The sequence below is a fragment of the Miniopterus schreibersii genome (genome assembly GCF_964146895.1).
Source record: "Miniopterus schreibersii genome assembly, chromosome: 12".
In the NCBI taxonomy this organism is placed as follows: domain Eukaryota; kingdom Metazoa; phylum Chordata; class Mammalia; order Chiroptera; family Miniopteridae; genus Miniopterus; species Miniopterus schreibersii.
The window spans coordinates 4,652,383-4,668,446 of record NC_138112.1 but is presented as its reverse complement, the minus strand read 5'-3'; the positions used below and the strand labels follow the sequence as shown (position 1 = coordinate 4,668,446).

Below are 16,064 nucleotides of genomic sequence, written 5' to 3'. Positions count from 1 at the left end.
GTGGGACGTCCCACACGTGCCATGTGTGTTTGGGCTGGGCATGGGGGGCTGCTCCGCAGGCGGGCGCGGGATGAGCAGGCCTAGGGCCGAGCGTGCTTGGGAAGGTGGGAATGACCCTGCTCACCCCGCCCGCCTCGCCGGGTTTGTGTAGAGGAGCAAACAGGATGCTCGGTCTGACAACACTGATAAACTGTCAAATGCTGTACAACAGGCCTCGAACATGTGACCTGTGCCAGGCTGTGTCTTGCACTTCTATGTCATCGTCAGAGTTGAGACTATGTGTGTTCACCAAAGTTCTGGAGCTGACTTGCGGCCCCCTTCCCCGCCCCGGGCGGCCTGGCCCTCACCACCACACTTGAGGGCGAGTCCGCTGGAGTCGTGGTTGGAGTAAGATACGACTAGGCTCTAATCTCGGCTCCATCAAGTTATATCAGCTTCAGTTGGGCACAATAATCCCCCATCCATTGTAGGTTTGTTGAATGAATGAGTGAAATGAGACAGTGCATAGCACCTGGCACATCAAAGGTACCTGGTAAATGGTTGTCATCAGTTGCTACAGTTTGAACTGATTGTCCCCTTGGGAACAGGATTGGAGTAGGGGGTGGCAGTGTCCTGGGAACTAAGAAGGAACCCCAGGTCACCCACAGAGGGTGCTTTGCTTGTGTCCCCACCGCCCAACAGGTGTTTTCATCAGAGTTCCAGAACCACTTTCTACCTGAGCAGCCTCCCCACTCTCCCAGTAAAATCACTGTGGCTGAGGAAAGTGAAAGCGCTGGCCCAGGGTCACAGTCAGCGAATGGCAGAGCCGGACCTCAAGCCCAGGTCAGCTGCCCACCTTCTGCTCAGCTGACACAGAACAAAACCTTACTTACCCTCTGCCAGGTGTCGGAGGGCTCCCTGACAAACCTCGGTGGGGTCTGTATATCCAGCCCCACTTGGAGACCTCTGCTGTCTCTTTGAAAATCTACCTGGGCCACGGACCCTAGCACCCACACCTGGGAAATGTTCTCACCCAAATCTGGGCTTCACACCTACTGCTGTAGGTGATTAGGAACCAGGATGGTTGGGAACTAAAAAGCCTGTTCCTTTTTCCAAGAATTAAGATATACTGGAGACGGAGGAGGGGCAGTTATTACCCAGTGGCCTGTATGAAGGGGCAAAACAAGCCCTGAGGGGAGAAAGGGGAAAGGCCCCACGAAGGCCCTGCCCAGGTCTTTGAAGCTTGGTGGCTCCGCGGGCATGCGGAGGGTATGGCCCTGACTGTGAAGAGGGCTGGCTGCCAGCTGGGCTGTGCGCCTGAGGACACGGGTGCGCGTGCAGACGGACGCCAGCGCCTTGGCCACGCGCTGGTTCTGTTGAATAACCATGGATGCCCGGGGCAAGTGGGTCTGAAAAGGGCAATCTCTCCCATCCTGCTCTTCAACCTTCGCAAATGACTTCCCGTCTGCGAGCTCCAGTTTCCTCCTCTACCACGGGTTTAATGGCGGTTTACCCAGAATCTTGGGAAGGATGCAGTGAGACGGTGGATATGAAACATCTTGAAAATAAAAATGTGCTGACTCTTTGCAAGAGGTGGTGATTATTTTTCTGACTTAGGCCAGAGCTAGCAGGAAGGGGGTGGCAAGGCTTGGAGGCCCTTTGCTGGTCTGGCTGGCACAGCTGTGCCCGAGGACACAGTGGCCGGTCCCAGATAGGCTGCCCTTGTGAGAAAAGAGAAGGGAGGTGTTTGCTTAAATGCTGCTCATTAATAAAGGCGGCGTGAGCAGGGGCCAGCCCTGCTCCAAGCTGCCCAAGTCCTCCGAGTGCTCCTTGAGGTCCACCGCAGCCCTCCCAGAGCCAGAGGGCTGGGAGAAGCTCCCGTCCCCGGGCGATCCCTCTGGGGACCCGAACCTCCTGCTCCCAGCAAAACCAGCCCTGCCTCCCTGCCCTCCTCAGACTCGGCTTGTCTGAGGCTCTTTCTGGCCACTCGGCATGGATTATCTGTCGCCTTGCCTGGTCCTGGTTCCTTTCTGCTTGATCCCCCTGAGAAAGGGATTCGCACCACCTTGCTCCTAAGCAGCAGGCGCCGGGCACCTTCTCCGGCCTTCAGGTCCCGAGAGGCCTGGGGTCCAGGCTTCAGGAGCTCCGACTGCCCCCTGGTCACGGGCCCCTGCCAGGGCTCCCCGACATCCCCTCCAGAGGCCTGCACCCCGTCCCCATTCTCCCAAGAGAGAATTTTTTGGAGAACGTTTTATGGTTTAAAAATGGTAACTGAAGCTTCCAAAAGCATAAAACCCAACACACGCGCCCCGCTTTGTAAACGTTTATTGTAAGAAACGGAGCGATGGGAAGGGGACCCGAGGAGGGGGCGAGGGGCAGCAGAGACGGCGTCACTGGGTGGTCAGCGTCTTGGTGGCCTCCTCCAAGACGCCCCACACGACGGCCACCACTTCCTCCCACGTGAGCGCCTGGTCGGGGCCGAGGCCCTGCAGCTGCTGCAGCTGCTGCAGCTGCTGCGAGGCGCTGAGGCGGAGCTCGCTCAGCCAGCTCAGCCACTCGCTCGCCTTGGCTGGCAAGCCCCCCGGGCCGGAGCTGCCGGTGTTGAGCTCCTTCAGCGCCCGGGCCAGTTCGCGGCTCAAGCTGTCTCCCAACTTGCCCACCTCCTGGTGCAGCGACTGCACGTGGAGGCGCAGGCGCTGCCTCGTGAAGTTGGCCAGCTTCTGCAGCCCCTCGCTCGAGCCGTTGCTGAGCTCCGGGCCCAGCCTCTCCACCTTCATGCGGAAATCTCGCACCGTCGACTGCCAGTCTTCCTGGAATTTTTCCAGTTGGGGCTTCATCTCCGTCTTCACCCTGTCCAGCTTCTCCCTCAGCTTCTTCCTCAGCTCCTTTGTGTTCTTCTCCAGGGTCTTCCAGAAGTCCTGGGTAACCGGGCCGAGTTGTTCTCGCACCTTGGTGACCGTGGTGTTCAAGGTGTCCCAGTTGTCCAGGAGTTTCAGGCTGGAAGGGGGTGGGGTGGGGACAAGTTCTCAGGGCCGGGGGAGGCCGACCGCCAGGCACCCTGGACACCCACAGAGCTGCAGGCCAGCACCCCAGCTTACCTACGGTGAGACCTGGGCAACACCTGCCCCTGAAAGTATGGCAGCTGTGGCTTCTCCATGCAGTCTCACCCAACGCCCCCCCCCACCACATTCGGTAGACTGAAAGGCTAATGGGAGACAGTGGTGCTCAGTTTTGTCTGTCCTCAAGGCTGGGCCATTTAAGGACCTCACCTCTGTACTTCCAGACCATTCTCTTCTCTAACACGGCCATCCCTGCTGCTAGGCAAGAGCAGAAGAGGGACGGAGGAATGGCAAGGGGCTTGTCACACTTGCAGGCAGAATGTGGTGCTGTGGCAGATGACCAGGCAGCATGGTCTGTGTCTTGCTAGGAGGCTGTGACCCTGCTTGGAGATCCCATTCCTGTTTCTCCATCCAGGTATGGGGCCCATCAAATAGCAGGTGGGGATTCAGCCAGTCTGGCCACATCTCACAGGCCTCGCACCTGTCCCTCAGCAGCCCCTACCTCACCCTAGACCCCACACTGGCTCCTTACTTCAGCATTTTTGCAAAGGCGGTGCTTTCAAACTTGGCCACATAGTCTTTGGCAGTCTTTCCCACTGGCTCCACATACAAGGTTGCAAGATTCTTCACTTGATCCCATGGATTCTGAGTGCCACCGCGGGACCAGAAATTCCCAGCCTGGCTCCCTGGGATGGGAGAGAAAACTCACTCAGTTAGGCCAGCTATGGGCCCGGGTCTGAGCTGAAAGGCCAGGCTTGGGGGCAGGAGAGAGGGGTCTTATGAGAAATTCTGCTCCCTGTGACCAGAAGGGTAGACTGCAGGGGTTTGGGGAGAAGGCCCCTCCTGATGGTTGGCGTTCTAGGTTGGGACCACTTACCCGTGAGGAAGAGTATGGCCAAGGTCAGTACCACCGCCTTCATCCTGGGTGACCTGGAGGAGGAGAGGGGCCTGTGGCTAGAGCAGCTCTGTGTTTCCCACTCGTTCCAGGCAGGGAGGAGAAGGAGGGTCATGAGAGACAGACGGCCTCAGTATCCAGAGCCCCAGCATGGGGCAGAGCTTGGAGCCAAGATGCCAGGGCCTGAGCTCAGAGCTGGGACGCCAGAGGAACCTGGAGCAGCACTTACCTGGGCGAGCACTTCAGCGGTCTCTGAGCCGCAGCTTCCCCTGGGCCTATTTATGTCTCCACCAGGGGCCGGGCCTGGCGGCTGATAAGTCCAGCCCAGGCCTTGCCAATGCTCACAGGTCCCAGTGGGCGATGTGGAACTTAGAGTTCAAGGATCAGCTCTGTCTCTGGAGCTGGGCAAATAGAGTGGGCAAACAGGAAGCTGTGGGGGCTGCAGGGCCAGGGATCAAGGGTTCAGGAGGGGGTGGGAAGGGGTGGCTGCAGGCTTGCAGGTCCCCAGGGTCCGGTCAACTGTTTCCCACCATTGTGCATTGTGCCAACACAGCCGGTGAGGGAAGCAAGGAAAAAAATCCAGGAGCTGGTCTAGAACAGCAGGCAGTCCCCTCGAATTCCTGGGAGATGACTTCGTGTCCATCCCTGCCCTCCCCCCACGTGGGCGGACAGCCCTCCACCAGCACTCTCATCCCAGCAGGTTCTGCACACTCACTCCAGGCCCCTGTAGACCTCTCCAATTGAATCCTTTACAAAGGGAACTTGTGGTGCAAGGGAGCCTCCCGGGGAGAGGGTGGAAAGTGTTCAGTGGCTCCCAGACTTTGAGATTTCAGAGACCTCTAGTATTTCCAAGCAAATTCTAGAGACCAACAATAGATTTGCCAACTTTTAATTTTGTCATGTAAAAATCCTACTTACTGCGCCCCAAACCCTACCATCTACCATGACCAGCACTTTCAAAATGAATTTTTACACCAAAATAGGGCATAATCTCAGAATGAAGGACAGTCACTTAAATTGAAAACCTGTAAACCTGTATCTTTGCAGGGCTCACACATATTTGATCGCACACAGGTGAGAATGGATGCCAGCCCCCTTGGTGGCCACTGGCGTGGGAGGAAGGACCTCTGTCCAGGCAGTGGCAGGGCAGAACTGCTTTCTCATTCCTTTTGCCTCCAACTTGCCAGGTCCTGGAGGAGAGTGTGGGGTGGTTATGCAATCTCCCTGAGCCTCAGTCTCCTCTCAGCAAAATGGAGACAAGAATGGTTGTGCTCCGTTGGAGGCCTCCATGAATCCTGAAAATGAAGTGCTGTGTTTGTTGGTGTTTGCAGCGCCTGTTTGTAAAGTTTCTCTCAGAAGGCCCAGGACTTCCACCACCAGGTCCCTGACAGGACCTGCGTCATAGCACCTCGGAATGTCCAAACTAAAAACAGCTTTGAGATCAACTGCTCCGCCCCCCCCCCCCCCCATCTTATAGGCGAGGAAACTGAAGACAGTGAAAGGAATCTGCCCAATGTCTCTGGTTAGAGGAAGGACTGGACTTAGAACCCAGGTCTCCGGACTTGGAACCCCAGGCAGAAATGTGTTCTGCACCATCTGCCCAAGAAACTCCTTGCTACTCTAAATACCAGCCTGGTGCTATCTGCCAGATCCCGGAGTGGTGGGGCTCTGGGCCTTTCCCACTGTAGCCAATCTCATGCCTTTCACCTCAGAGAAGGTAGTTTTGGAGCCGGCAACCTTGGTTTTGAATCCCAGCTCTACCATATATTATCTGTGTGACTCTGGGCAAGTTACAGAACCTTCCCACAGATCAGTTTCTTATATAGTTAGGATAATATGTCTGACAGAATAGTGGTCCCCTGAAGAGCTCCATGTTCTGCTCCTTGGAACCTGTGACTTTCCCTTACATGACAAAAGGGACTCTGCAGATGTGATTAGAAGGGCCTTGAGATGGTGTGTTATCCCAGATTATCCAGGTGGGCCCAGTACCATCACAAGCACCCTTAGATATACTTGAGGGAGGCAGGAGAGGTGGAGTCAGAGAAGGAGATGAGAAGATGGAAGCAGAGGTCAGAGTGATGTGACTGCTGGAAGGGGGCCATGAGCCAAGGAATGCAGGTGGCCTCTAGAAGCTGGAAGAGGCAAATAAGTGACGTCCCCCTGGAGCCTGATTTTAGCCTTGTGTGACCCATTGGACTTTTGACTTGCAGAACTGTACTGTAAGGTAATACTTTTTGTTGTTTTAAGCACTAAATTTGAACATGTATGGCAAAACTGAAAGGCACCTGGCAACTTGGTAAACAGTAACTGTTCTGTGTCCCAGAATCCCAATTTTTATCCCATTTGCCCCCACTGATCACACTTGCATGTTCAGACCAGAGCTAAGACCTTGGCTTCAGGCAGCAGAAATGGGGGAAGGCAGGGAACCTCATTTTCTGTGTGGTCCTGACTTGCAGGTGCTTAGCTGTGGGATCTCTGTTCCAGGACGGGCCCAGCCCCGAGGCCTGTGGAGCTTAGCCTCAGTGAAGGTGTCCCTGGGCCGCAGCTGGCCAGCCCAGCTCTCTGCCTGCTTGGAGTGGGAGGGCCGCTCACAGACAAGTGTCTCAGGCCAAGAGAGGTTACTTTCTTTCTGGGGGTAGAGCTCATCCCTGTCAGTATATGGGGGCTCTCAGAAGCTTACAGGTTGGACTTCAAGCTACTTGTCACTATTTTACCCTCCTCTTTGGTTTGTTACTGAGACGATTATTGTGGCTAAACCCAGTATCTGACATTTGCCTAGTTCTTTAGTGGCCAAAGCACTTTCATGATTAACTTAGTGTGTCCCTGTAAGGCTGGAGGCAGAGTCTCCTTGTCTATAGGAAAACTGCAGCTCAGAGCTGCCAGGAGCTTCCCTGCATCCTTCAGCCATTAGTATTTGGCGCTGGCAGGACTGGGAATCAGGCCTGGCTTCCAGTTCTGTGATGGTTGCCTGGTAGCCACCAGCAGCAGCAGGGCCCCTGACTACCACAGTCCCTGTGCTCTGCTCAGGAATTCTCATCTTCCTGGCTCGAGGATTTAAGACACTGGGCTGGAGAACGCTGTTTGACAAACTTAATTCACTGTAAAATATTTGGCTTAAACTAGGCCAAGCCCCTCGTTACTAATATTTTGGAGAGAAAGGAATCTTTCTGGATAGAGGCCAATGGGAAACACTGCCAACAAACTGGGTGCATCTCAGATTCAGACTTGGGGGCCAGACTAGTCACTGTTAGAGCAGCAAGTGGATGAGACTAGCTGTTCAGTGGGTGTGGGGCCTACCAGTGGAGGCCCTTTGTACTATCAGGCTCTTCCCCCAACCTTGGGAGTCTCCAGAGTGAATGTTTCTTAAGTGCGTTCCAAGTGGCTGGCCCCAGACCCCCTGACATATGGCAGTGCTGCTAGCTGACCACAGGAGTGGATTTTGCTCATTTCACAATTTATGTCCCAATGTCATACTGGTCAGTCTACACTGGGAGGACTCTGTCCCCTGCTAGGCCTGGCACGTAACAGACACTTGGCAAATATTTGTTCATTGAATGGCATTGGCACACAACAGGAAGGGTCACCAGGATGATGGAGGGTCATCTGAAGAAATAGGCCTTGGAAGGAGACTCCAGAAACTTGAGCATTCAGCCCTGTATCATGGACGCTGCTCAGAACATTTAATCTGAGAGCATGCGGTGGATCAGGATGGGGGTGGGAAGGTTTGGACTGAGCAGGGCAGAGAGGCGCACCCCTGCCAATATTTCCTACTAGGCAATTTTGTTGCAACTTTTGGTGACAGAGCCCCAATTCAGACCCTAGGGCCGGGCATTGTAACCAACCAAATGGTTGGCGCATCACCCTGTGCGCCGAGAGGTTGCAGGTTTGATTTCCAGTCAGAGCACACGCCCAGGTTGTTGGTTTGATCCCTGGCCGGGCATGTACGGGAGGCAACTGGTGTCTCTCTCTCTCCCTCTCCTTTCCTCTCCCTTTAAAATCAATTAAACATGTCCTTGGGTGAGAATTTTTAAGAAGGTTGTGAGAAGTGGCTGGAAGGCATATGGGTAAGTCACTGGTTTCAGACACTCGCCCAGCTCTCCATGGGAGTGTGGACAGATTCAGGCGATTTCTGGAAGACCTGCCTTGAGAAGGCTCTTTTCTCTTCCAAACGGTCCCACCCACTGTGCCTTTCTAGTCCACCAGGGACTGGAGAGCTTTTGTTTTTTAAAAAATCCTCACTCAAGGATATTTTTTCCATTGCTTTTCAGAGTGGAAGAGGGAGAGAGAGAAACATCGATGTGAGAGACACATTGATTAGTTGCCTCCAGGATCGAGCCTGCAACCGAGGTACATGCCCTTGGCTGGAATCAAACCCGGGACCCTTCAGTCCACAGGCCGACGCTCTAACCACTGAGCAAAACTGCCCAGGGACTGGAGAGCTTTCTTAAGTTCCCTCCTCTTACTCTTCTTTCTACAAACTCAGTCAGTACTCCCAGCCTCAGTAATCTTTCTTCATAGACCTTCAATTAGCCTGGGAACTTGCTAGAAATGCTATTTTGCTCTTGGGAGTCCAAGTGTGGAAAAGGGGGCAATGGTAGGAAAAGTCCCTGTGCTACCCTAACACTGGGCTGATGGGGGTACCTCATAAAGGCCCAGCCTGGAGGCCCCAGGTTTTTGAAGCCCTTCTGCTATTCCTTCAAAAGTACTTCTCAAGGAATCTGTTTTCCACCCAACTCAGCAAATTCAAATGCTCCTGTGAGGGGCAGAGTCCAAGCTGGGCGCAGGGGCCAGGATGGAGCTGGGGTCAGGCTTCTAGAGAGCACTAGTCTGACAAGGTGGGGTGAGATAATGCATTGCTCAAAGCTCCACCCTACGCCTGGAGAGGTCTTCTGCCCCCACGGCCTGGTGCTTCTCCCAAAAGACCCTGAACCACAAGGCAAGTAATATATCGATGTTAAGATGGTGCCCAGTTTTTATTTTCAGTCCCCTACTATCCAATTAAGTTACTAAGTTGTAAGTGCCCACAGAAAAGGGGCTAAAGGTCTTACCGCAACTTGGGTCTGGATATTTTTAAAATCTTCTTTTAGCTCAACATAAACGAGAAACCAAAAAAAAAAATACTTCTGACATTTTCAAAGAACAGAATTAAGAAAGTATATTAATATACATTCAACACATATTGTGCATATTGGCTACTACAATACAAAGCAATGATTTTTTTAAAGTGTAGTTTGCAAGATAGAAAAATTAACAGGCTCACTAGCTTCCATCTGAGTGGCCCCTGGAGGTGGCAGCCTGCTCTCCCCTCAGCTCAGTTCCATATAAACAGAACGGGGGGGCAGCGGGGGCACTGGAGTTGAACAAGCCCAGAGAAGTCAAACAGTAGCTGTTCGGGCCCTCGTGGCAGCCTCCTTCTGGTGAGTAGTTGGTGGCCCCAAGTGGAGGGGTGATGGGGACCATGGAAACATGGAACCTATCCCAAGAAAGGTTCTTGCACTGCAGAAGCCCACTGAGGGATCAGTGAGAAGGACCAGTTGCATGGGGATCCTGTCAGAATACAGGGATGGCCATGCCGGGCGCCCACCTTCTGTGCAAATTCACGATGAAGGACTAGTAGGGGACTGGGGACCATTTACTCTCCTTTCCCAGAAAAAAGGGATCCGGAGTCAGAACATTTAACATCTCTTTCTTGTTTTGAAAATCAAAGGAGACAGCCCAGATCCTCTGTCAGCCCCCAGCCAGCATACAATACTTTGGTTTGTAACAGTGAAGAAAAATAAACATAATTTTGCAGACAACAGCTGTTGCACATGCACTGATGCAAATGGGGCCTCTGTCAGGGGCACAAGTAAGAGCTGTTCACAATTACGATGCCTAAATAAAATACTCTGAACAAAAGGTGCAAGTCACAATTCAAATAGAACAGAATCTGGTTAAACATTTCTCTTTTAAATAAGAGTTCCTTTTGTTTTTATTTATTAATAATAACAATATCAACATTTACCAAAACAATTCCTACATGATCGAGAATTAAAATAGGGAATGAGAACAGCCAGGGAGGTTAGGAGAGAGGCAGGGCCCACGACAGCCTCGTGTCTTCTTGCCTGTAACAAAGAGGCTGAAAGGTCAAGTGTGTGTGTGTGTGTGTGTGTAAGAGGCTGAAAGGTTAAGTGTGTGTGTGTGTAAGAGGCTGAAAGGTCAAGAGTGTGTGTGTGTGTGTGTGTGTGTAAGAGGCTGAAAGGTCAAGTGTGTGTGTGTGTGTGTGTGTGTGTGTGTAAGAGGCTGAAAGGTTAAGTGTGTGTGTGTGTCTGTAATATGGAGAAACAATCCTTTTTATAGCGCAGTATCAAATGAGAACGTAAGCTATACAAAAGCACAGGTGCCATGGTTGGGCGTTAGGCCATGGGTAGATCCAGCAGGATGGTAAGGCAGCCAACTTTCCAGGTTACAAGAGGGGAACTGAATGACACACCAAGGAGGCTCATACCAGGCACTCTAACCCGCACCCCACACCGGGGCATCGTCAGCCTCGCGCTGACACTCCGATACGCTCTTGGCTGGACCAGACATGGTTTTTTGCGGATCCCAGCAGGAAGGATCTCCCCAGGTTCTGGGCTTGGGGTTTCTCCTTTTTTTCTCCAAGGGCCAAAGGCCATCACCCCTCCTCTCTCCCTCTTTCCAGCCACTAAGATTCCAGAAGATGGCATCCTTTTGTGTTACTCCCTTGGAAGAGCTACGCAGAGCACCGGAGGGTGCTCTTAGGGTGGAGGCTGGGGGGAGGGGAGTGGCTCCGGGTCCCCTGGCCTCTGTACCCTAACTGCTTTGCTCTTCTGTCTTGAAAAAGAAATAAAGAAAGGGAAGCAAAGTAAAAATAAAAAGGAAGGAAATCATCTCCAAAGGAAAACATACGAAAACCCCAAACCCAAACCACACCAAACCACCAACGGGAATACACCAAATACACTTTCACGAAAGGTGGCGAACGTGATTTCCTGTTTATTTCCTTGGTGACTTGGTCGTACAAGCAAACATGGCAAAAGCCCTGAGCCCAAAGGAACGGCACACTGACAAAGCAGACGTGAGGAAAGAACCAGGACGCCCTGGGTGGACAGAAACAGTGGCAACTGGGTGCGACGCTGCCAGATGCTGTTGGTTTAGTCAAACTCTTCATCCGGAGCTGTACACAAACCTGCAACAGAGCAGACACACAGGAGAGTCAGTGTGGACAGAGAGACTCAAATACTCAACTGAGGACTTCTCACAAACCGCATCTGTGTAGGGTAAGCATGATTTTTCCTTCTGTAATGCAAGTATCTCACTTAGGGTTTGACTGACCAGGCATCCACCTCAAAGGCCATTTTGAAGAAACCCTCAGCAGCCAGCCCCTCCCTCCCCAGCCTCTTGTGTTTGAGATCTTGGGTGATTTTGGTAATGACCACTTGGGCTCCTTGCTTATCTTCTCTTCCCTTGCTTTAAATTCCTGCTCTAGGATGTTTTAGGTTCACCAATGAAGAGTGAAACCGCAAAACTCCAGGACCCACCCTGGACCCCAGTAAAAGCAAATCGCCAGGCTTGTTTTCTCTCTCCCCCCACTCCCAGGATCTTGGGGTGTGGCCTCAGGTGTGCTGTGTAATTTCCAGGACTTTTAAGTAATAAACCTGCATCTTTTCAAAGTTTCCTGATGGTTACTGCTGAAGGGCATCTTGCAGTCACAGTAAGAACCACAGGGACAGTCCAGCCACAACACTGGTTATTAATAGACTGAGACAGTGAAACACAGACCCATTCGCGTTAGCTCAGGCTTCTAAGAGCCCTGACCAATCGGGGCTTTAATGTGGACCTGCCAGACAGCTAAACATTCATCAAGTCTTTTCTTTTAAAAAAAAAATAGTTTTTTTTTTTAAATCCTCACCTGAGGATATTTTTTCCACTGCTTTTCAGAGAGAGAGGAGGGGGAGAGAGAAACATCAATGTGAGAGAGACACATCGATTGGTTGACTTTTTTTTTTAAATATATCTTTATTGATTTCAGAGAGAGGAAAGGAGAGGGAGAGAGAGAGACAGAAGCATCAATGATGAGTCATTGATCGAGCCCACAGCCTGGGCATGTGCCCTGACCGGGAATCGAACCCTGATCGCCTGGATCTAGGTAGACGCTCAACTGCTGAGCCACGCCCGGCCGGGCTCCATTGGTTGACTCTTACACACACCCCGACCAGGGCCAGGGATCGAGCTTGTAACTGAGGTACATGCCCCTGGACAGGCTGATGCTCTAACCACTGAGCAAAACTGGCCAGGGCCATCAAGCCTTTTCTATCAGAGTTTCCCAAGAACCAGCACTGCCTACTGTTCGGTTAGGCATTATTCCAGCCAGGCCCGTCTGTCCCTTCCACACTGGTCTCTGATCACTTGTTTCCCCCATCTAGAATATTCTGCCGCTTGTAGCACAGCCTTTAAAATGATGGCTGGAAGTACTTTCTTGCTGGGTTCACCTTTCAGAACTGAGTTCAGGGACTGCATCCTTATTACTCTGCCTGAGGTGCCGGTTCCTGCGAGGCCAGCGCGCTCCCCGTCTCTGTGAAGGCTGTTACAGCCCCTACAATCACAACGCGTGTCTTATCCCCCAGCTGCACCTACCCACACCCCAAAACGACTAGCATAGTCTTATGGCTGAGCAGAGAGATGCCAAGACCATGAGGGAGTGCACGTGGAAGGACTCTCCCAACAGGGTCAGGAGCTGGCCCCGGGCCAAAGGGTGGGCTCAGCCCTGGCCTGGGCGATACGCACCGTTGGTTCCTGTCACACGCCTGCCTGCTCCATGCTGAAGGAGACCTCGGGGTGCTTATAGCTGAGCAGGATGTCTGTTATACACGTGGATGGGTAGCAAGAGGAGCTCAGATGCTGGCCATCAGTCAGGTCTAGGTGCTCGTGACCTCCTAGACTCTCCCCACATTCTGAAGACCAGAAAGAACACGTGAGATTTGCAGGGGGCTGGGGGCAGGGGGGGAGGTGGACGAGAGAGAGAGGAAGAAGAGGAGTCTGAGAACCCGCAGCCTGAGTCCCAGCCCTGAGTTCCAGCTCCCAGCAGGCCCCAGAGTGTTCAGTGACTGGGCTGGCAGTGGCCTCCCTTTCTTTCCTGCCCCCCCACCGTCCCCGTCAACAGCTGCAGTATGGAAGATGACAGAACACTGCTCCTTCAGAAACGCCTTCCTCTTTAAGGGAGAAGTCAATTTACTGCCAGCAGACACTGGCTCCTGGGCACTCTATGCTGCAGGGCTCGTTCAAGCCCGTTAAACTCCCTAGGGCAGCTGACGCTCACAGCACAGTTGAGGACACAGGCTCCAGGGTTTCTGCCACTGGACAGAAGGCAGGGGCTCAAAAAGGCCACGTGCCCTGTCCACACAGCCTGTGCAGGTCAGATTAGGATTTGCGGGCCTGTTCATTCCAGGCCTGTGCTTTACATTGGTCATGATACCGTCCCTTTCCTGGGTCTAAGGAGAGGCAGATATATTCCATTCAGACACAGTTCCTCTAATCAGAACCATAAAAACAGCTCTGAAAGGAGTATTTTAACACAGCATTATAAACAGAAATGGGACATCTGCCATCAACCAGAGACATGAGACACCCACCCTCCACCAGAGATATGGAACACCCTGCCATCCACCAGAGACATGGGACACTCTGCCTTCCACCAGAGACATGCTCCTTCACACTCACGCTTGGGAACGAGAGGTGGGAAAGGGTTTTGTGTCCAGAACCCCTTTGGGACACTGTGGCATCCCATGTCCTCTTTGTGCAGAAGAGGGCAACAGTCACTGGTGGAGATAGAAGGAGGAGCTGTCGGAATTCCTCTGGGCACCCTCTGTGCCAGGCTCCTTACCCTCATCTTCCCCATCCTGAAACTGCTGGCTCCCCATGAGCGAGGCCTGACTGAGGACGGCATCTGACATGCGGGCAGAACTAAGTGCTTTCCCCGCCACAAGACTCATTCCAGGCAAGTCATCCAGCTGCACCTGCAGAAGCGAGTAGCAAAAGGAGTAAGGACACGACACCTGGTGACCCTCAGAGACAGCCGCTACCTCTGCTACCTCCGAGGGCTCAGGCCAGTCCCAAGCAGCACTCCCAGGCCCTCCCCTGCAGGCACCATCCAGGGGAGGCTGCCGCAGGGATATTGCAGGAGTGCGGGAGATGGGCAGGGCATGGTGACTCTTAGCTGGTGGACAGGTGCCTCTGACCCCCAAACGCGGCTTCCGCGTATCCCCCCCCTGAGGAGCCGGACTTGGACAGCACCGCCCAGCAGCACTGTGAAGAGTATCCTGCGCTATCCAGCACAGAGCCACCAGCCACAGTGGCTGCTGAGCACCTGAATGTGACTAGAGTGACTAAGGAACTAAGTTTTTAATTTTATTTTAATTACATTTAAATGTGACTGGTTACTTGTGGCCAGTTGCTACTGTACTAAACAGTCTGCCCAAGGAAAACAGAGCCGAAGGGCTCATCTGCTGGGCTTGAGTTTAGACTGACTGGGGAGAAGTTCGATAACTAAGACTAGAGGGAATGGAGATTCTGCTGAGATTCCGCTGGAGTTCAGGGCTGGTCTGTGAGGGTGACTCAAAGACATGCTTCCCTATCCACAGAGGTGCTGGGCTCTGGTGCAGAAGCCTGGAGGAGGAGACGCTACCCCATGAAACTAAGTTCTGCTTCACAGTTGGGAGTGGTAGGACCCACTTCTGAGAAGCAGGAGGGACCAACATACATAGGCATCATCGCTGCTCTGGATTGTGTGGTGTCTCTGGAGCGTGCGGGGCCTGTGGTGCTCACTGACTGAGGGGCGTGCTGGGTACCCAAGTCCATTATGATCTGGCAGCTCCATGGCCTGTCCTGGAGGGCTTCTATCCAAGCAGTTCCCTGGGACAGATTCTGAGGAGACAGAGCAAAGTAGGGTCAGCAGACCTAGAGTTTCTCCTACCAAAAAATGTCCTGCAAGGGACCCTGGACAATGGTGGGGACCACATGGACACCACCTACTAATCCTCCGCCGGCTGGTGACAGTGCTTAGAGGAGCACGGACCAGCCTTCCAACCCTGAGTCCTACAGCAAACATGAGCCTCTTTATGGAGGGATCAAAGTCTTAGGAGAAAAATCCCACACACTGATGGTCGATTACACTGAAACTTTTCTTTTGCCTTCATTTCTGTTGATGTGCCAGTGCTACGTTCTCAGACTTAGATGCACAGAAGAGTCATTCTTGGAGCTTTCAGGAACCTCTAGCCCGGGAGGGTAGCCTCCCTTCTGTGAGTGCCTTCTCTCTTCTTTCTTGACATCCACCTCAGTGCACCACCCAGTCTCTGCTTCTCAAACTGCTGTTCCCAAATCCTTCTACGGCTCCCCAACTCTCCACACTTCTATCCTTGACCGCCCTCCTCCCCACACTTACTTTGCAGTCTCATCTACTTTCATAGCTCCATAGCTCCAACTAGTTACTAGATATCTTTTTCTGGATAGCTAATAAACATGTAACACTTAACATGTCTAATTCAAAACTCAACTTCCCCCACAACCAGCTCCTTTCAGAGATCCTTGCTTTAGTGCCTATTTCCTAATCTGGGTGTGAGCTCGTAGGGTGCCCTACTCCTTACTTCCTTACTCCTGGGTCCACAGCAACTTCAGTGTAAAGAATCTGCCTCTGCAATGCTGGCCGCTCCAGTCCCTTTCTTTCCAATCTCCCTGCTTCCATGGAAGCCCTACTGCCTCTTGCCTGGATTTCTACAATAGCCTTTTAGCCATCCCTCTGCCACTACCTTACAAGATTAATCTTTCTGTGCGGCAGCCCCAACACCACCTTTTCACATTTCCCAGCCTATCTTCCAATGAGTACCTCACCCTACTCTCCCTTATGTGCTAAGCTCTAGTCAAATGGGACCACTTAACTCTTCCCCACCCATTCACAACTCTACGTATTATATGGCTATGGCTGTTCCCTCTCCCTGGAAATGCTCGGTTCCTCTGCTTCCTTTCCTGCCAATCCAAATCAACTCGTCCTTCTAGCTAGGTCTGTCTCAAATGTTAGTATCTGTATGAAACTTTCCCTTTCAAACAGAAACAGGTAATTTCTTCCTTCAAGTGCC

At 52.6% G+C, this 16,064-nt stretch overlaps 2 protein-coding genes across 9 annotated transcripts in view; both read right to left on the bottom strand.

Annotated features, from left to right (window-relative positions):
- Positions 1 to 2,286: 2,286 nt before the first annotated feature.
- On the bottom strand, positions 2,287 to 4,219 carry APOA1 (apolipoprotein A1). Of its 2 annotated transcripts, XM_081152601.1 has the most exons (4): positions 4,163 to 4,219; positions 3,916 to 3,968; positions 3,571 to 3,724; positions 2,287 to 2,976 (listed from the first exon to the last, which is right to left on the bottom strand). In XM_081152601.1, exons 2-4 carry the CDS (start codon positions 3,956 to 3,958, stop codon positions 2,370 to 2,372), a joined length of 804 nt encoding a protein of 267 aa, XP_081008727.1. In that variant the 5' UTR covers positions 3,959 to 3,968; positions 4,163 to 4,219; the 3' UTR covers positions 2,287 to 2,369. The 2 variants fall into 2 exon arrangements, with proteins under 2 accessions (XP_081008727.1, XP_081008726.1); XM_081152600.1 differs by lacking the exon at positions 4,163 to 4,219 and having other exon boundaries at positions 3,916 to 4,150.
- A 4,670-nt stretch (positions 4,220 to 8,889) lies between these two features.
- The window catches only part of SIK3 (SIK family kinase 3), a gene marked incomplete at its 5' end in the record, with an annotated part of 260,849 nt that continues 253,674 nt past the window's right edge, over positions 8,890 to 16,064 (bottom strand). For all 7 annotated transcript variants that reach the window (XM_081153135.1, XM_081153139.1, XM_081153137.1 and 4 more), the window contains 4 exons: positions 8,890 to 11,122; positions 12,721 to 12,887; positions 13,817 to 13,949; positions 14,693 to 14,856. In XM_081153135.1, coding sequence (XP_081009261.1) covers positions 12,733 to 12,887; positions 13,817 to 13,949; positions 14,693 to 14,856 — 452 coding nt within the window. In that variant the 3' untranslated portion in view covers positions 8,890 to 11,122; positions 12,721 to 12,732. The remainder of the gene's footprint in view (positions 11,123 to 12,720; positions 12,888 to 13,816; positions 13,950 to 14,692; positions 14,857 to 16,064) is intronic.